At 38.8% G+C, this 20,473-nt stretch overlaps 1 protein-coding gene and 1 non-coding gene across 7 annotated transcripts in view; both read left to right on the top strand.

The window, feature by feature from the left end:
- Nucleotides 1–20,473, top strand: part of AP2B1 (adaptor related protein complex 2 subunit beta 1) — a 187,653-nt gene that overhangs the window by 35,389 nt on the left and 131,791 nt on the right. For all 6 annotated transcript variants that reach the window (XM_058283174.2, XM_058283178.2, XM_058283177.1 and 3 more), the window contains exons 6-9: nucleotides 9,643–9,833; nucleotides 11,871–12,092; nucleotides 12,612–12,732; nucleotides 12,851–12,946. In XM_058283174.2, coding sequence (XP_058139157.1) covers nucleotides 9,643–9,833; nucleotides 11,871–12,092; nucleotides 12,612–12,732; nucleotides 12,851–12,946 — 630 coding nt within the window. The remainder of the gene's footprint in view (nucleotides 1–9,642; nucleotides 9,834–11,870; nucleotides 12,093–12,611; nucleotides 12,733–12,850; nucleotides 12,947–20,473) is intronic.
- On the top strand, nucleotides 15,120–15,222 carry LOC111760155 (U6 spliceosomal RNA). The gene has a single exon (XR_002793930.1). It is a non-coding gene; the product is annotated as a U6 spliceosomal RNA (small nuclear RNA).

A 20,473-nucleotide genomic window follows, 5' to 3' on the forward strand; every position in this document is an offset into this window, starting at 1 on the left:
TTCATTAACTGGTTAGAAATTGCTTAGAAAATGAATTTTAAGTTTTCCAGTTTTCCAGGACTTCTAACATATCCCTCTGCATAGATTTAGAATAAAAGTGAGATATTCAAGTATATAGGTACAGCACTTAATACTAATTAATTGTGCAAAGCATTTCTTATCCCATCATTTATGTTTTAAATAGATCGTTCTGGTAGCTTTGTTGAGATTAGTCATAAAGGAGTTAAGAACAGAAATAAGGATACCAGTTAGGAAGTGATTGTAATAATCCAGGTGAAAGGCTCCTGCCCCATTCAAAATGGTGAAGTGAGATGCTACTCACACTGGAGTTTTGAACAGTAAGCAAGAACTGGCAGAAACCTCTCAAAGCTCTGGAAAGGGAAGCAGATGTGGCTTAAGCATTTGAGGGCCTGTTTCCCACATGGGAGGTCCTGGTTTTGGTTCCCAGTGCCTCCTAGAAAAAAGAAAAGAAACAAACGAGCAAAACAATGGAAAAACCAACTCAGGGGAACTCATGTGGCTCAGTGAGCTTCAGCTTCCCACATGCAAGGATAGGAGGTCCTGGCTTCAAACTCTAGCCCTTGGTACCTATCAAAAAAAAAAATTCTGGAAAACAGTTCAAGGGCTGTAGTAATAGGGTGAGCCCCAAATCAAGAAAAAACCTACCTAAAAGTGGTAGGAAAGTTAAAAAAAAAAAAAGTGGTAGCATTTTTATGGTGCCCTGGCTGGCCTTTCCCCATCACTCACTAGCTGAACACAGCCAGCCTATGCTTCCATTGTGGACTCTCTGGTCCCAGTACTGGATGAAGCTGAGTAACCATCATGCACATACTGGGCACTTGTCTTTCTGGCCTGTTCTGTCTGATGGTGGCCTGAGCAGCTCGCTGTCCTAGAACTTACCCTGAGTGTTGAAGGAAGCTCACTAAGCTGTTCTACTGAACTCTGGGAGAGCTGTCAAGTCATGCTACCTGCCAGTTCTCTTGTATTTTTAGTTTGTAACTCCACATTTTACTTCCTACAGTAGCTAAAAGAGAAATGCATAAAAAGTGATGATAAATCATCCATTTTGTATTCATAATGTATAAACATGTAACTTGCAACAACTACATCAAGGTCGGGGCTGAAGGGGTATAGGAACATAGTTTGTACTTTTTTAAAAAAAAATTATTCCCCTCCCCCCCCCCCCGTTGTCTGCTTTCTGTGTCCATTCGTTATGTGTTCTTCTGTGTCTTCTTCTCATTAGGTGGCTCCTGGAACCAATCGTGGGACCTTCTAGAGTGGGAGAGAGGCAATTACTCTGTTGTGCCACTTCAACTCCCTCTTCTGCTGCATCTTCTTATTTTTTTTCCTCTGTGTCTCTTGTTGTGTCATCTTGCTGCGCCAGCTCTCTGTGTTGGCCACTACTCGTGTGCAGGGTGGCTTTCCCATGCTGGGCGGCATTCCCATGCAGGGTGGCACTCTGTGGGGGCCAGCTCGCCCTCACCAGGAGGCCCTGGGCACTGAACTCTGGACCTCTTACATGGTAGATGGGAGCCCAGTTGGTTGAGCTGTATCCAGTTCTCTGTGTGTACTCTTGAAGTTAAGTTGATACCAAAGCAAATGAGATTAAAAGATTTAGGACGTTAAATTTAAGCCCAAGGTAACTACAAAGAAAATATTGGAGGGTATGCAAATTCATAGAGACAGAAATTAGGATATAGGTTGCCAGGAGTAGGGGACAGGGGCAGTGGGGAGTTAATACATAATGGGTATAGGGTTTCTGTTTGGAGAGATGGAAAAGCTTTAGTAATTGAAGGTGGTGAGGGTACCACAATTTGTTAATGTGATTAATCCCATTAAGTGGTTGAGATGGGAAAATTTGTGTATATATTCTCACAAATAATTTTTAAAAAGAGCAAATGAAGAGACAATGAAAAATGCAAAAATGGTCCTGGATGGGATCTTGCAAGAAAAGAAATAAGGTTCAAAGGGACTGTTGGGACATATGAAGTAAGTTTTATATCAGTGTTAACTTTTTTGAACTTGATAACTGCATTTGAGGTGGTTATGTAAGTGGTGAATGTCCTTGGCAATAATGTGTTCATAATGTGTACAACCTATACTCAAATGTTCAGAAAATGAATTGATAAATAGAAGGAAAGATAGAATGCTATGATAGAGGTGGGTGGGGTAAGGGTATGTTGGAGTTTTGTGTGTGGAATTTGTGTTCTTTTTGCAACTGTCCTGTAAGTTGGAAGGTACTTCAAGATGAAAAGTTAAAAAACAAAAACAAAAACCAGGCAAGGTGACTCAGACCAGGGTGAAAACAGTCAGTCTGGTGAGGAGAAGCTGAAATCATTTGGGTTTTTTGGATATAGATGTAAGGAAAAGAGAGATGTCTTGGATGACTTTTGTGGTTTGGGCCAGAACAAGAAGGAAGATATAGTTGCGGTTTACTAAGATGAGAAAGATGGGGAGAAGATTTCATTTTTTGACATATTAAATTTGAGGTGCTTATGAGACATCCTAAATGGAGATGTCGATTAAGCAGTCAGATGTATAAGTCTGGAGTTTGGGGAGAGATCCAAGATGAGGTAAAAACTTTGGGATCGACAGCATGAAGATAGTAATCAAAGCCATTAAACTGGATGAGCTTACCTAGTGAGTGAGTGTGGGCAGAGAGAGAAAAGCTCTCTGTGCCTCTGACTTCAGACGGTTGGGAGATCTAGAGGACCAACAGTGGGATGGGGGAAGGAGTAGCCATGAGGTAGGAGGAAACTAGCATGGCTTGGTGTCATGTGAAGCCAAGCAAAGGAAGTGTTTAAAGCAGGAGGCATATGTCATAAGTTGGTCAAATATTGCTGATAGGGAACAAATGAGTGCATGAACATTAACTTCGAAGGTGGAGTGTAAGTAAGGTTGAGTGTAGTAAGTAAGGTTCAGGAGCTTGGATATTTTGGAAATGCCTAAAACTTTAGTGGCTTTGTATTATTAGAAAAATGGGAATTTGATTTTAGGTGCCATTCTCAATGGTAGATGCTTTTACATAAAATATTTCAATTCTCTATTCTTTCCAGTGCAGTAGAGGTTATTTTATGTTGCAGATTATGAAATGGACTCTGAGACTAAAGAACCATGCCATAGTCATGCATGTAGTAATGTAGCCAGGATTCTAATCTAGTTCCAAGTCCCAAAACCCATTACTGGGCTCTACCTACATGGAGTGTGCATTTTATTGAATACCTGCAAATACATACAGTAGCACACATACATACACATTCATTTTCTTAGAATGATTACAATTATCAGAAAATTGTTCTCAATCCTCTCAATCCTTTTACTCTGATGAAGGGAAGTTAGTCCTCCTTATACAGCTCTTGAGGAGTAGTTTTGTTCAATTGCTGCTCCACAAGGGGGCAGCATAGCGCCAGCAAAACTTAAAATCTTAGCGGGGGGGGGGGGGGGGGTGGGGGGGGGGTGGGGGGGGGGAAGAAATTCCTATCTTCAGGGGGTTTCTTGTAGCTTACTTAAGAAGGGCATCCTAGATGTAAAAGCACCAGAACATCTGCAGAAGTGACTTTGAAATTGTCTGATATGAGAATAAAACGATCAGTATCCAACTACCCTTGGGTTTATGTTGATCTCCAGTCTGGTTACTAGGGACAGTGTGCCTTGCTGTAGGTAGAAAAATTTTGTTTATTATGTTTGGGGGCTCTCACCTCATTTTCCTATAGTTTTATCATTTAAACTTGGCTTAAAGCTGACTATGGAAAAATACTATTTGAGAGAGACAGGATGGACTTTGAAATAAATATCTTCACTCTATTACTTCTTAGCTTTATGTTCTTGTTCAAGTTATTTCACTTCCTTGAGTCTGTTTCCTCTTCTATACCTTGTGAGTTATTGGAAGTATTGAGCTGCTGCCTGAAAGCACCTATCAAAGTACCTGACTTAGGGGAGCAAATTAAAACCACAGTGAGGGGAGCGGATGTGGCTCAAGCAGTTGCATACCCACCTCTCAAATAGGAAGTACCAGGTCTGGTTCTTGGTGCCTCCTAAAGGAAAACAGACAATGAGCAAAAAATACTTTAAAAAACAAAACAAAACAACAACAAAAAAACACTTAAAAAATGTATGAACTCTAAGGTTTCTGAACTATGTCAAAATTATTTTTAAAAAAAACAAACAACAAAAACCCTACAATGAAATACCACTTAACACCCACCATGATGGCTATTATTTTTAAAAACTGAAAATAAGTCTTAGTGAGGATGCAGAAATACAGGAACCCTTGTACATTGTTTATGGGGATTTAAAATGGTAGAACCAGTGTGGAAAAGAGTTTAGCAGATTTTTCAGAAAGCTAAACATAAAATTACCGTATGACCTGGCAGTTCCACTCCTAGGTGTATAACTGTTGGAATTGTACACCAGTGATCATTGTAGCATTATTCACAATAGCTGAAATATGGAAGCAACCCAAGTATCCCAGCAACAGATGAATGGATAAACAAAATGTGGTATATCCACACAATGGAATATTGTTTAGCTATTAAAAAAAAAAGTGCTGGTATATGCTATAACATGGATGAACCTTGAAGACATCGTGTTGAGTGAAATAAACCAGACACAAAGAATACAGCTATTGTGTGACTTCTTTTATGTGAAATATTTCAAATAAGCAAATTCATAGAGACAAAGCAAAATAGTGTTTACTAGGGGTGGGGATAGGAGAGAATGGGCAGTTATTGCTAAATGATCTGAGTTTTGATTTGTGATTATGAAAACAGTCTGGAAATATATAGTGAATGTTATACAGTATTGTCAGTATACTTAATGTTAAGGAATTGTCCATTTAAAAGGGTTATAATCTTTGTGTTTATATTTTCTGGAATATAAAATAAAATACAAGAAAATATATTCTGTGGAAGTTCATAGACTCAAGTTTATATACAAGTTCTGCCATTTCTTAACTTTCTGGCCTCCTGTTATAGTTTGATAATGTCTGTACCCCAGAAAAGATCAGGTCCTTGGAATTGATCCATTCCTGTGGGTATAAACCTATTTTAGGTGGGACCTTCTGATTAAATTACATCAGTTAAGGGTCTCTGATTAGATTACTTCAGTAAGGCTTGACCTAGGGCAGATCGTAAACCTCCATTACTGGAGTCCTTTATTAAGGGGTTGAATACGCAGAAGCACACAGAGAAAAGGCCACAAGAGCAAGGAACTGAAATAAGTGGAATTTGGGAGAGAGGAAGCCAGAAACTGAAGCCACGAAACCTGGGAGAGACGGAAAGGAGCAGATGCTTCCATGTGCCGGTCTCCTCGAAGAAAAGCATCACCTGATGAAGTCCTTTTTTTTTTTTTAATAGAATTATTATTATTATTTTTTAGATTTATTTTTATTTATTTCTCTTCCCTTCCCCTCCCCCCCCAGTTGTCTATTCTCTGTGTCCATTTTGCTGTGTGTTCTTTGTCTGCTTCTGTTGTTGTCAGCGGCACGGGAATCTGTTTCTTTTTGTTGCGTCATCTTGTTGTGTCAGCTCATCTTGTTGTGTCAGCTCTCTGTGTGTGCGGTGCCATTCCTGGGCAGGCTACACTTTCTTTTGCACTGGATGGCTCTCCTTACGGGGCGTACTCCTTGCGCATGGGGCTCCCCTACGCGGGGGACACCCCTGCGTGACAGGGCACTCCTTGTGTGCATCAGCACTGCGCATGGGCCAGCTGCGTGGCAGGGCACTCCTTGTGTGCATCAGCACTGTGCATGGGCCAGCTCCACACAGGTCAAGGAGGCCCGGGGTTTGAACTGCGGACCTCCCATGTGGTAGACGGACACCCTAACCACTGGACCAAGGTCATTTCTCCCGATGAGGTCTTGGTTTGGACATTTTCATGACCTCAGATCTGTAAGCTTATAAATTATAAGCACTTAATACTGAACAGCATAAGCCCGTAATAAGCATTTATATTCTATATTTTGTAGTGATTGTGGTGCTAGAAACTTATGATTTTAGAAGGTTTGCTCTTTCAATGGCAAAATTTATTTTGTAATTTTTAAAAGCTATTTAATTCCTTTTTAGAGGTTATTTAAAGCCTGCCATTGCTTCTTAGTTACCTCTACGGGCACAAAAGAATGAAACTAAATCGGTTTACAATATTAACTTAACCATATCATTGCAGCATTTAAAAGATACTTGTTGAAGAATGTACCTTTAAAGCAATTCTCTTTTTTTTTTAAAGCATTTCTCTTGAGCAACTTCCTGGAAATTGGATCTGTTATAAATAGTAATTTAGTAGTATACCAAAAGACCAAGGCTCATTCATTTCTTAGTCTTCCCTTTCAGATGTTCAAGGCTCTAAAGGGGAGCTCTTTACTCTCAAAAAGGGCCATAATGGGCAGTGTGATAAATGTTTTGTTCATGTTGCATTGTGTCTTAAGAGTTATTTTAGGGTCTATGGACCAAGTAACTCTTTTCATTCTCCCGAGTACCTTTTTGTCTATTCAGTATTTATTTGTAGTGTTTTGACTTTGAGAATGTTTGCATTTTATCATATCTTATATATCTGAAGCCACTTTAGTAATGAATTTTATTGTCTTATTTGTACATCTTATTTGTATGTACTCAGATTTTCTTTCTATAATGAGATGTCTGCTCAAATAGGTAGTTTTCTTATTCCAGGGAGGAAGAATGGGATAAACATTGAGCACTGTAGAATGTAATATGGTAGGCATGTTATCAGTTTGCATTGCGGGCAGTGTTGTGGGTTAAAGCATGTACTCTAAATTATACTTGCCTTAGGGGGAACAAACAACAAAATTTAACTGGTACTGCATAGTCATTGTCTCATTGATGAGATGATAATGTCCAAAACATGAATAGAACAAATACATGTTGCCCTGTGTTTTAGCATGTCATTTGAAGAAACTCCATAAGGAGACAACAAAATCCCAAAGTGTTGTTGAGTTTAAAGAGTTTAAGATAAACCACCTGTGTATTTTATCATACTAGTTTTGGTCAATTATTCTACTGCTTTCACTTATTCAAGTCTTTAGGGAGCACCAGCTACAAGGATTAAAAATTTGACAGAAAAACTAAAACATAAATTTGTGGAAAGTATGTGACCTTTGAAGGCCATTGCTGGAAATTAAAGTCCTATAAAGAGTAATTTAGTTAATAGGAGGAAGTCACTGTACTAGAAAGTGTTATCTTTCTTGGGTTCTGAAGCTTTGAAACGGAGTGAAATTTTAACTATACACATGGTATCAGCTCATTCCCTTTTTTTTTTTTTGAGGAATGAGGTCAGATTTATGTTCTTGGAATTGTTGCACATGAGATAGGGATAGCTTATAAATCAGATTTTATGGCTGTATTGTAAATCTTATGTGCTGCCAGGATATGATTATCTCTGAAATTTATGAGGTAGAAGAGTAAATTTTTCTCCTTGAATTAATCTACATGTCACCTTTACCTGGAAATATTTGATTATATTATCTTCCCACCAGCTCTGATTTTTCTATCCCTTTTCCTCAGTTGAAGTTCATAGCTTTTGCTACTTCTATAAATGCTGGAAGCAGAGTGATTATGATTAGTACTCAGACACTGGAATCAGACAGACCTGAGTTCAAATTCCAGTATTCTCTATCTGTGTTACACAAGCTCAGTGAACTTCTGTAAGCAGTTTCCTTATCTGTAATTGGTGGATTTTAATAGCAGATATCTCAGAGTTGTTATGAAGATTAGTGGCACCTGATGAATGTGCAAAAAAATTTAGTTATATTGTCCTTTATCTCTTTGTGCAACTCAGTCTATTAGGTAGAGTATAATGTAGGTCAAAAAACAAATTACTTACTTTAAAAAAAGGTAACATGGTTTTGAATATAACATTTAAAAGAAAGAAAAAAAAAGGTGACATGGGAAGTGGATGTGGCTCAAGTGAAAAAAAGATAACAGACTCCGAGGATCCCTAAGAAATGTCAAATTGAGGAGAAGTCTGTAGTTAAGGCAGATTGGATGATAAGTAATCAAGTGAAGTGTATACGTATGTGTTTGTATATATTCTATGTGTCTGAGGAATGTTTGTTTTATTTTATTTTTTTTTAAGATTTATTTCTCTCCCCTCCCCCTCCCACTCTGGTTGTCTGTTCTCTTTGTGTATTTGCTGCGTCTTGTTTTCTTTGTCTGCTTCTGTTGTTGTCAGCAGCACAGGAATCTGATGAAGCAAGATGACACAACAAAAAGAGACACAGATTCCCAGTGCCGCCTGACAAGAATGCAAGCGGACACAGAAGAACACACAGCGAATGGACATAGAGAGCAGACATTGGGGGGCAAGGGGAAAGGGGAGAGAAATAAATAAAAATCTTTAAAAACAAAACCCAGTGCACCCAACAAAATGCAGATCAAAAACACAATGAGATACCATTTCACACCCATTAGAATGACTATTATTAAAATAACAGAAAATAATTAAAAAACAAAACTAACAATGGGTTGGTCTCTTTGAGAATCTTTTCAATATACATAGCTGCTGAAGCTGCTATCTTCTATCATATCTCATTTATACTTACAGAGTCTATATTTAGCCTCACCTTGCTAATATTTAGTACTGGGAGCCTCACTGCAAAAATGAGATTTTAGACTTGTATAGGACCGTAGTAAATTTTTTGTTTGGGTATTCTTGCAATTTTAAAATTATGTTAAACATTGGTTATAGATTTGCTTAGTTTTATTATTATAATGAGTGTTGAATTTTCTTCTTGCATTTGTGGATTTCAAGTTCTGCTAGAATACAAGTGTACTTTCTAATCTTAGGTAACAATTATTTATCATAAGATTTGAAAGAAGTACACATTTGAGATACCATATTTCATTGAATGTAAGATGCCATTATTATAAAGTACATTATTATTTTCTGTGTTAGCAAGAAAGAAAAATGCTGCTGATTAAACTGACATGCCATTGACCTTAAAATATATCATGACTTCAGAGATGTTAATGTGAAAAAATATTAGACTTGTGAATTACGGTAACTTGCAGGAAGCACTTATACATATGCTGTCTAATGTTACTCATTCTAAAACTAATCTGTAAGGTGGATTAAATTCTCCCCAGTTTTCAGATGAGGAGAATGAATTTCACAGAGATTATGTATGCTTCCAGTACCATATACTAGTGAATTAGGGTCTCAAGCCCACATTTTCTTTCTATTAAGACTTTTGATATGATTGACGTTGTAATCCCAACTCTCCATGCACACACACCCACCCCCTTTAAAATTATTTGGTCTAAATTTTTTCCCTCTGTTACCTAATGCACATATTTTATATTGAGAATTCACTGTTTTTAGAGCTGTTCATATTCCTTGATTTTGTTGATACTTTTGAGTCTATTAAAATGGCTAATGTATATTTTAATAGTGAATCATTATAGCTATCTGCTAATATATGATTTGTTTTAATGTTGGTTGTCTGACCACTGGGAAGCTATATATTCTGCTATAGGTAGTTTAATATGTGTTTTGAAAAGTTTATTTCTGATTAGCTAAAGTATTTAGGAATGGTTACGAGTTGAGATCTATGAAGTAATTCAGAGCAGATTGGTAAGTGTCCTGTACTTTACTGTTACTGGTGAATCAAGGTCATGTCTGCTTCTTTTCCAGGTGGTGGCTAATGCTGTAGCAGCATTATCTGAAATCAGTGAGTCTCACCCAAATAGCAACTTACTCGATCTAAACCCACAGAACATTAATAAGCTGCTGACAGCCCTGAATGAGTGCACTGAATGGGGCCAGATTTTCATCCTGGACTGCCTGTCTAATTACAACCCTAAAGATGACCGGGAGGCTCAGAGGTCAGTGTTTTTTCCTGGGCAGTATATCAAGGAGTCTTTTCTGACTCAATGAATTCTAGTGTGTTAGAATAAAGGTCGATTATGTTGAGGAAGATCAGTGCTATTCCCAAGATGTTTTCTCAGTGTATTTAGGAACATTTTAGGTGGTGGAGTAAACACTGCAAAAATAGCTCTTCCAAGAGATGTGTATTTTTCATTTCTTGTTTGAACAGTACAGTTACCCTGTGCTAAAATCTCCATCATTATCGTCTCACATCTCCCACTTAAGTTCCTGGCCATTGGACAAACAAAGGTTATTGAGTGTCTCTCTGTAGTGATAAACTTTTCATTCTGTTATATACATAGTAAGTGGCTTGATAACTAATTATTAAGCTGAATTATACCTGTAATTCAGTAGTAGAGAAAGTGCATTGACTATTAGGAATGAGAGTCAGCAGAATATGTGATGTTTTCCATTAAATAAGGGAATTTTGTCAGTTTGAATTTGGACAAGATTTTGGAAGGCGTTCCTGTTTGTTCTACTCAGCCCTCTACCACCTTAGTGTTGCAAATTTCCTTTGACTATCAGAAATTGACTACTAAATTCATACACATAAACACATATTTTAGTTTACAGAGTTGGAATTATAACCAAATTTAATTGAGCATGTTGTGAATATAAGCACTGTACTAGGCAAAGTACTTCCGAAGAATTGTTGGCTCTTCATTAAAGTTCACATATTTTAATTATGGTAGATAAGAACCTTCCTTGCCTGGCTGAAGCTGGTTTCCAAGCTACTATAATGTAAGTGTTCTTCACTTGTCTGGGAAATAGTTCCCCCTGGACTTAACTAAAGTTCACCCTGATAGTTTCTTTCCATCATTCAAAGTACAAATATCTTCTGGAAAGAACTTTACCTAAATTTTATTTTCTGTTTGTTATTGACATCTCACCCTCATTCATTCATTCATTCAGAAAATAATTTTTCAGCCCATGCTATGTGCCAGGTACTGTTCTAGGCCCTGAGGTTACAGCAGTGAAGAGACAAAAATGATGGCCCTCGTGGAGCACTTATGAAGGATGAGGGTTGGAGATGGGAGACAGTAAACAAAATTTATATGTAATATGTCAGATGGTGATAAGTGCTAATGAGAAAGATAAATTAGGGAAGGGTTCTAAGGAATGCTGGACATTGTGGATGAGTTTTTAAAAGGGTAATCAGAGATGGCCTCACTGAGAGGTTGGCATTTGTAAAAAGACCTGAAGGGAGTCAGGCAGTCAGCCAAGTAGATATAGGAGGAAGGGGTAAAAACATAGCCTACTTATATTGTATCCTTAACTGAATATCGTCAGCTAGCTGCTCATGTTGCTCAAGAGCTATCAAATTTAGATTAATTTCTGAAGAATCCTCAAAAGGTAATTAAATATCCAAGATTTCTTGAGGCATTTAAGGGCAGATGGCAAGGATTTAGGCCAAAGGGAAGAGGTTGGGAGAATATTATAATGGTGTACTAATATTAAAAACAAAAACTTTAAAAGTGACCTTTCAATATCCTGAAGACAGGGGGATTGGGTAGTTTTCCTTGCTTACCCACTACCTCCTATAGCTTACGGTGAAACCTTCAGCCACAGGTTGGTTAATATTTCTCACTATGATATAGTTCTCAGATTGTATAATTTGACTTCCTGTAGGTTGAGGAGAAGGGGACTGTGGGTCAGGGAGACCTTACATAGTATGGAGAGACAGAGGACTATAAAATGGGAAGGTAAATGGTGTGAGCTTCAGGTGTTTTGGGTATTGATAGTTTCCTTCCATTTTGAACATCCCTTCCTGCTGGTTTCCTAAAATCTTATGTCCCTGCTCTGCTTGTAGTTTGCTAGGAATGAGGCTTCAGCAGTGTTGGATCCCAGTTTTACCTAAGCATGAAGCTTTGATTTCTAACTGATCCTCTAATTTTTTAATACTTGGGTTATGAGATTCTGGCACATAACCTTATGGAATGGATTGAGCAAATAAATTATAATTCAAGATATTAATTTTCCTTTTCTGCCCTTAGCATCTGTGAGCGGGTAACTCCCCGGCTATCCCATGCCAACTCAGCAGTGGTGCTCTCGGCAGTAAAAGTCCTAATGAAATTTCTAGAGTTGTTACCCAAGGACTCTGACTACTACAATATGCTGCTGAAGAAGTTAGCCCCTCCTCTTGTCACTTTGCTGTCTGGGGAGCCAGAGGTGCAGTATGTTGCCCTGAGGAACATCAACCTAATTGTCCAGAAAAGGTTGGGAAATAGTGGATTGGTGATTAAAATGTTTGTCATTTGAATTAAGCAATGTTAAGTATACCAGTGCTACACTCTTTTTAATGTATATAAATGAAAGTGGTATATGGCAGGACAGCTTGCTCTGAATCAGGAGGTTAACATTTAATATTGGATTATTATTATAATAAATACCTGGCGGTGTTCTATGTTTCAATTTGTTTTCTGACGGGTCTTTTTCTATTTCCTAGTGCCTATTTAATGTGGTACAGGCTGTAGTTTAGAGCAGGATTGTTGTTCTTCTAGCTGTTCTTGGCAACATGTACCTTGACTCTTAAAAGGGATACAAAGTAATTTGTCAAATGGAACTGACAAGAATAAAGGGGCCTAGAGGAAGTTTGATATTAATTTGAGGGGGTAGGAGAAGAGGGGAAAGGAATGAGAGGACAGAAAGGCACAGATTAGATGTTAATACGGACTCAAAAGGATATATCAGTGTATGTCTTCACCTTCCGTATCTTGTGATTCTGTGTACTACAGACCTGAAATCTTGAAGCAAGAAATCAAAGTCTTCTTTGTGAAGTACAATGATCCCATCTATGTTAAACTAGAGAAGTTGGACATCATGATTCGTTTGGCATCCCAAGCCAACATTGCTCAGGTCAGACTTTAAGCAGACTCAAGTTTATAATGACTTTGATTTTATGGTCTGACTTTGGTCAGAAGAAGCTGGGCCATCAGAATTCCTAATGTTAACCCACTTCCTGAATTTTTAACAGGTTTTGGCAGAATTGAAGGAATATGCCACGGAGGTGGATGTTGACTTTGTTCGCAAAGCTGTGCGAGCCATTGGACGGTGTGCCATCAAGGTGGAGGCAAGTGTCTGTTGGCAGTTGTGATCTCATATTATGGAATTAGAGCAGTTGTAAGTTTACAGAAAAGTCATGTAGAAGGTAGAGAGTTCCCATGTACTCCACAGACATGCTTTAATGTGAGACCTTTGTTAAAACTGATTAAATAATATTTCTGTTATACTATTGTGTATATTATATATTTAATATTTTTAAAATTGAGGTTTATACTATGCATATAGTAAATTACAGCTCATTTATATTTAATGAGGTGACAGAAAAGCTGATTAGGACTGCTGTATACATGGGCAGGGCTGTTGACTGCAGATTTTGCTTTAGGGCAGGGAGTTGAACTTTACTTGGAAGACCTCTCAGAGGAACCCCTTTTTGGTTTTAGAGGGCAGATTGGTTTCTAGCTTAGTTGTAGCCTTCCCTTAAGAGTATTACAGGCTGTACCTTATTTTCCTTACTTTATCAATCATGAATCCTCCATTTGTTTTCCCTCATTCAGAAATTTAATGAAATTAATGATGGCCTCTGTTCACTATTGTGGGTGCAGAATTCTATATTCTTTTTTTTTTTTTTTTTAAAGATTTATTTATTTATTTAATTTCCCCCCCTCCCCTGGTTGTCTGTTCTTGGTGTCTGTTTGCTGCGTCTTGTTTCTTTGTCTGCTTTTGTTTCTTTTGTCCGCTTCTGTTGTCGTCAGCGGCACGGGAAGTGTGGGCGGCGCCATTCCTGGGCAGGCTGCTCTTTCTTTTCACGCTGGGCGGCTTTCCTCATGGGTGCACTCCTTGTGCGTGGGGCTCCCCACGCGGGGGACACCCTTGCGTGGCATGGCACTGCTTGTGTGCATCAGCACTGCGCACGGGCCAGCTCCACACGGGCCAAGGAGGTCGGGGTTTTGAACCGTGCACCTCCCATATGGTAGACAGACGCCGTAACCACTGGGCCAAGTCCGCTTCCCCCTACTTACTCTTAATGTAGACACATTTCAGAGAGATTTTGGTAACATAAGAAAGGTCGTTTTGTGCTTTTCATGGTTCGCAAACCATTTTCTCTACCAGGTGGTCATTGTCTTATTGACCTCTCTGACAAAAAAAACATTTAAAGAGTGCAACAAAATTTATCACATTCTGAAGTTAAAAGACATTTTCCAGTTCTGGAATTACTAGAAGGTGTTCTCAAAGCATCTAAATTTTTTTTTTTTTTTTTTTTTTTTTTTTTTAGCACCATGTATTACACCTAATGGAAAAGTTCTCTATGGTCTTTGGGGAAAAAACTGAAACTTCTGATGGCTTTTATTTCTTCCTTTGACTAAGGGTGCCCCTGGTAGGCATGTGAGAGTATGTGAGGAATGAACTTTCTCAGTCAACTTAATTTCAGCCTTCAAGAATCCTGCCTTTTATCTAATGATTTCTTATTCCTGGTTGCCTGGATTTGCCTTAGAACTTTTCCTGCTCTGTTTCAGGCATGAAAGTTTATCAGTTTGAACACTGCCTAGACCAAGCACAGTTATTGGGGCGGTGGACCATGATTGTCTGTTTAAAACCATAGGACAAGAAAAAGAGTCAACAAGGGGACTTTTTTTTTTTAATTGAAGTTTATCATTCAAACACAGTCATCCATAAACAATAAGTGTAGTGGCAAACTTGGCCCAGTGGTTAGGGCGTCTCCGTCTACCACATGGGAGGTCCACGGTTCAAACCCCAGGCCTCCTTGACCCATGTGGAGCTGGCCCATGCACAGTGCTGATGCGCGCAAGGAGTGCCCTGCCACGCAGGGGTATCCCCCGCATAGGGGAGCCCCACGCACAAGGAGTGCGCCCCATAAGGAGAGCCACCCAGCGCGAAAGAAAGTGCAGCCTGCCTAAGAATGGCGCTGCCCACACAGAGAGCTGACCCAACAAGATGACACAACAAAAAGAAACACAGATTCCCATGCCGCTGACGACAACAGAAGTGGACAAAGAAGATGCAGCAAATAGACACAGAGAACAGACAACCGGGGTGGGGGGTGAAGGGGAGAGAAATAAATATTAAAAACAAAAACAAGTATATAGTGTAAATTGTGAACTTATAAAACAAACCTCATATCATCATACAGGGCTCCCATATACCACCCACTACCAACACCCTGCACTGCCACAAAACAGTCACCACAAACTATGAAAGACCATCATCAAAACACCACCACTGTGCTTGCTTTGGCAGCACATATTCTAAAATTGGAATGATAGAAAACTAGCATGGACCCTGCGCAAGGATGACATGCAAATTTGTGAAGTGTTCCTTATTTAAAAAAAAAAAAAAGAAACACCACCACCAACCATAGCCAATATCCAACAAGGGAATTTTTAAGATTTATTTTATTTTTCCCCACCCCCTCATTTGCACTTGCTGTCTGTCTGTGTGCTGTCTTCCTTTTAGGAGGTACTGGGAACCAAACCTGGGACCTCCCATGTGGAAGGGAGGTGCCTAATCACTTGAGACTCCTCTGCTCTCTGCTCTGTGTGTCTCTCATGTTTTCCTCGTGTCTCTTGTCACATCAGCATGCCACACCAGCTGTCTCTCCAGCCCATCATGTCAGCTCACAGCTTCTCGTCTTTAGGAGGCACAGACAACTGAACCCAGGACCTCCCATGTGGTAGGCAGGAGCTCAATCACTTGAGCCACACCTACTTCCCTACAAGGGAATTTTTTTTTTTTTAAGATTTTTAAAATTTTTATTTACCGCCCCCCCCCCCCCCCCCCCGCCTTGGAGCTTGCTTGCTGTCTGTTCTCTGTGTCCGTTCGTTGTGCATTCTTCTGTGTTTACTTGTCTCCCTTTGTTGTGTCATCTTGCTGCTCCAGCTCTCTGGGTGTAGGCCGTCAGCTCTCTGCAGGCGTGGACCAGCTTGCCTTCACAAGGAGGTCCTGGGACGTGAACCCAGGGCCTCATATGGTAGATGGGAGCCCAATTGATTGAGCCACAGCTGGGTCCCCTTCAAGGGAATTTTAATAGACTTTTCTGTAAAGCTTCTGAACTGAGCTGCTGCTTTCTTTCAGAAGATCTTACTGTTGTATAATGTATAAAAGTTGATTTCAAAAAATGAGTTTTAGTTTAGTGCATAGCCAAGAGAACAGAACCTATTAGTGTAAAATTTTTTGGAGTTATTTTAATCATGACTGTAAATACAGGGATTTCTATATTGCTTTTAGTATCTTGAGTTGAAAAAATTTGTACTCTGTTATATTAAGTTGGTTATGTTAAAGATGAAGCAATAGATTGCTGAGAAAATGAATAGCATTGAAAAGGCAATCTCATAGTACTATTTTTTCAGTATTTTTCTCTGTTTCTTTAAGGAAGTGAGAAATAAACCCTGACCCTTTTTATTCTTCCAAATAAAATGGAGTCATTTTATTTGTTTGAGAAAGATTAAGACCCTAAGTTAAGATCAGTAGTTCCTAGTCTTGTGTTAAAATTTTAGTTTTACAATTTCTGATTTTAATAGATATTAAATTATCCCTTAATTTAAAATCTATAAAAGCTTGTATTATTCCTCGTAGGAAAGCTATATGTTTGCACTATATAAAATTATAAATTAGGTTAAAAATAAAACATACCTGCCTCTGCTCCATCCCTTCCCCTCTGCCATGCCACCCTCCCAGAGATATGTTGTAGATACGATTTGGCATATATACGATTTGGTGTACATGATTTAAAATCCTTGTTTATGTGGTCCTACAAACACAGGTGTAATTTTTACAAAAATTATACTATACTATGAATGCTATTTATTTACTTCTATAGTCTAATTTTTTTTACTTGCTATATTTATGGATATCTTTCTATGTTAACCTGTAAAGCTTTATGAAATTTTTAGATTTTACAGACCAATGTGTGATTACTTCATCATTGACTTAACCTTTCCCTTATTGTAGGCCCTTAAAGTTGTTTCTTCTCTTTACCAAAGAACGTTATGAGTATCCTTGTGACCAAATCTTTGATCTCTAGTTGACATGAACATTTTTTTTCATTGTGTTTATTAGACATTTGGGAATTGCTCGCTCATGTCCTATGTACTTTTTTCCAATGTGTTATATTGATTTTTCAAATCATTTATAATGAAAGATTAACCCTTTGGTGAGTTAACAGTTATTTTCCCAATTTGTTTTCCTTTTGATTTCTCTTAATTTCCTGATGTACAGAAGTTTATATTATTTTATGTAGTGAGTTCTATCAGTTTTTTCCTCAGTTGTATCATTTTTTCTCAGTGGCACATCTAGAAAATTGTGCTTCACCCCAAAGTTATATGTAAAATTCACCTTTATTTTCTGCTTTTATGGTAGTGATTTTGTTTTTACATTTCAAGATATTCTTAATCAATCTGGAATTAATTTTGGTCAGAGATACAAGTGTGGCAGTCAAACACCAGGATAAATAATCCTTTTTTTTACTGTTATAAAATATTACTTAATCATATACTGAATTGTGTGTGTGTCTGTTTCTGGACTTTTTTGTATGTATAGTGATTGAATGTTTACTCTTCTCTGCCATACTGTTGTTGTTGTTGTTGTTTTAATTTATTTATTTATTCCTCCTTCCTTGCTGCTTGTGCTTGCTGTATGTTCTCTGTGTCCATTTGCTGCATGTTCTCCTGTGTCTGCTTGTCTTCTCTTTAGGAGGCACCGGGAACCAATCCTGGACCTTCCGGCGTGGGAGAGAGGCACTGAAGCGCTTGAGCCACCTCAGCTCCCTGGTTTGTTGTGTCTCTCATTGTCTTTCCTTTGTGTCTTTTTTGTTGTGTCAGCTCTCTGTGCAGGCTAGCTTTCTGCACGGGCCAGCTCACCTTCACCAGGAGACCCTGGAACTAAATTCGGGTTCTTCCATATGGTAGATGGGAGCCCAGTTGCTTGGGCCACATCCACTTCTATATACTACTGGTTTTTTTTTTAAGATGTATTTATTTATCTGCCCCCCTCCCCAACCCCCACCTCCTGTTGTTTGTTCTTTGTGTCCATTCGCTGTGCATTTTTCTGTGTCCTGCTTGTCTTCTCTTTAGGCAGCACCGGGAACTGATCCTGGGACCTTCCGGGGTAGGAGAGAGGGCCTCATACTTTTGTGCCACTTCAGCTCCCTCGTCTGCTGCATGTCTTATTGTCTGTCCTCTGTGTCTTTTTTTGTTGCGTCATCTTGCTGTGCCAGCACTCCTGCACGGGCCACTCACCGTGCGGGCCAGCACTCTGCATGGCGCAAGCTCTCCATTCAGGCCAGCTTGCCTTCACCAGGAGGCCCCGGGAATCAAACCTTGGACCTCCTGTATGGTAGATGGAAGCCCAGTCGCTTGAGCCACATCCACTTCCCTATACTCTTGTAATAGTGTATATTTTGGTCAAAAGTATTATGGTTGAGATGATAGTTTGCTTGAAAATTAATATGCAAGACAAATTTATAAGAAATGATGCTTTACAGGAAAGTTTTACAGCCATTGTTTGCCTTTATTATAATGATGTGACACCCTCTCTAAGTGTTAGCTTTATAATCAAGCCCTGTTAAGTACTGTCTTTGTATGATCTCATTGATGATATATGTAATAGTGACCCATATGCTATGTATTTTTATAATTTGTCATAATTTATATATTTAAATTTTTCCAATCTTTTTTCTTTTTTTTAAAATATTTATTTATTTATTTAACCCCCCCCCCCCCCGGTTGTCTGTGTCTGTTTGCTGCGTCTTGTTTCTTTGTCCGCTTCTGTTGTCGTCAGCAGCACGGAAGTGTGTGCGGCGCCATTCCTGGGCAGGCTGCACTTTCTTTCGCGCTGGGCTGCTGTCCTTACAGGGTGCACTCCTTGCGCGTGGGGCTCCCCTATGCGGGGGACACCCCTGCGTGGCGCAGCACTCCTTGCGCACATCAGCACTGCGCATGGGCCAGCTCCACACGGGTCAAGGAGGCCCGGGGTTTGAACCGCGGACCTCCCATGTGGTAGATGGACACCCTAACCACTGGGCCAAGTCCGTTTCCCCCAACCTTTTTTCTGGTTATAGCAATTTTGTGCAGGAATTAACTAACTGAAAGTGAATTAGAAATAATAAAATAGAGGAAGTAAGTCCAATCCAAAAATGGGCAAAAATAAATAAAATGTTGCAGAATCATTTCATAGTGCATAAGGATCTTTATGTTGATGATCTCACATAAATAACCTTAAAAATTTTCTTTATTAAATTACTTAGAGTGGTTTAAATTATTATAGTATTATACCATAAAAATTTTATTACAGACATTTTCAGGCATCTAATAAAGTGAAATTTATCAGTGAACCCTCGTATACCCATTACCCATCTTCAACAGATATCAACATGCTGCTCTTGTTTTATGTCCCACTCCCACAACCTGAAGGGTGGGGTTGAGTTTGGTGTTATTTTATTTTTTAAAAATTAAAAACGTTTTTTAAATTTCCCGTCCTCCTTTGGGGCTTGCTTGCTATTTGCTCTCTTTGTGTCCATTTGCTGCACGTTCTTTTGTGTTTTGTTTGTCTCCCTTTTTTTTATTGTGTTACCTTGTTGAGTTGGCTCTCCACAGCGCTTATGGGCCAGGCAGCTCTCCACAGCGTGCAGGGGAGCCTGCTTTCACAAGGAGGCCCCGGGACGCGAACCCAGGGCCTCCCATATGGTAGACAGGAGCCCAACTGATTGAGCTACAGCTGCTTCCATGGTGTTCTTTTATTTTAAAGCAAATCCTAGATATTATCTCACTGGAGTTGTCCAGTAGTGTGAATATTTAACAGATAATGCTCTTTTTAAAAAATTTCAAACCGCAATATTATTGCCATACCTAACAACTAAAAATAATTTCTTAAGCTCACTGAATATCCAGTTCATGTTCAGGTTTCCTTGGTCTTGTCAAATGTCTTTTTATACATGGTTTGACTGAATAAAAACTTAAAGTCCACATTTTATGTTTGCTTGCTATGCCTCTTAAGTCTTATTTTTTCAGTTATTGGTGCCATTTATTGAAGGGACTCTGCCATTTGGTTTGTAGAATTTCCCAGAGTTTGTATTTGGCTGGTTGTATTTTAGTCATGTCACTTATCTCATTCTTCTCTCCCTCTTAGACAATTAGATCTAGAGGTATGATTATATTCAGGCTCAGTATTTCTGTCAAGAATACTTCTTAGAAGGAGTTGTATACTTCCTGTGGCATCTTTTCAGGAGGCACATAATGGGGTGACCTATCATAACACATTGTAAAATACGATAGATAAATCCTTGATATTTGAGATCTCCCATCTGAAAGCCTTCTCCTTTTTTTAAACTCTCACTTACAATTTCATTACATTTGTTTCATCCCTTTTCCCTCCCATATTCTCTTTATTAACCTTGTTAATAAGTTAAACTCCATTTTATAGATGAACCAATGGCTCTGGAATGTAATGGACTTTGTTATATAGTCCAAAAGGTGGTATATTTCCTTTGTCAAATAGTTCAGAGTTTTTTGGGTCACAGAACACTTTGGAAATATAATGAAATATGTGGATCTAGGGAAGCAGATGTGGCTCAACTGATAGA

This window comes from Dasypus novemcinctus, chromosome 21, assembly GCF_030445035.2.
Source record: "Dasypus novemcinctus isolate mDasNov1 chromosome 21, mDasNov1.1.hap2, whole genome shotgun sequence".
Classification (NCBI taxonomy): Eukaryota; Metazoa; Chordata; class Mammalia; order Cingulata; family Dasypodidae; genus Dasypus; species Dasypus novemcinctus.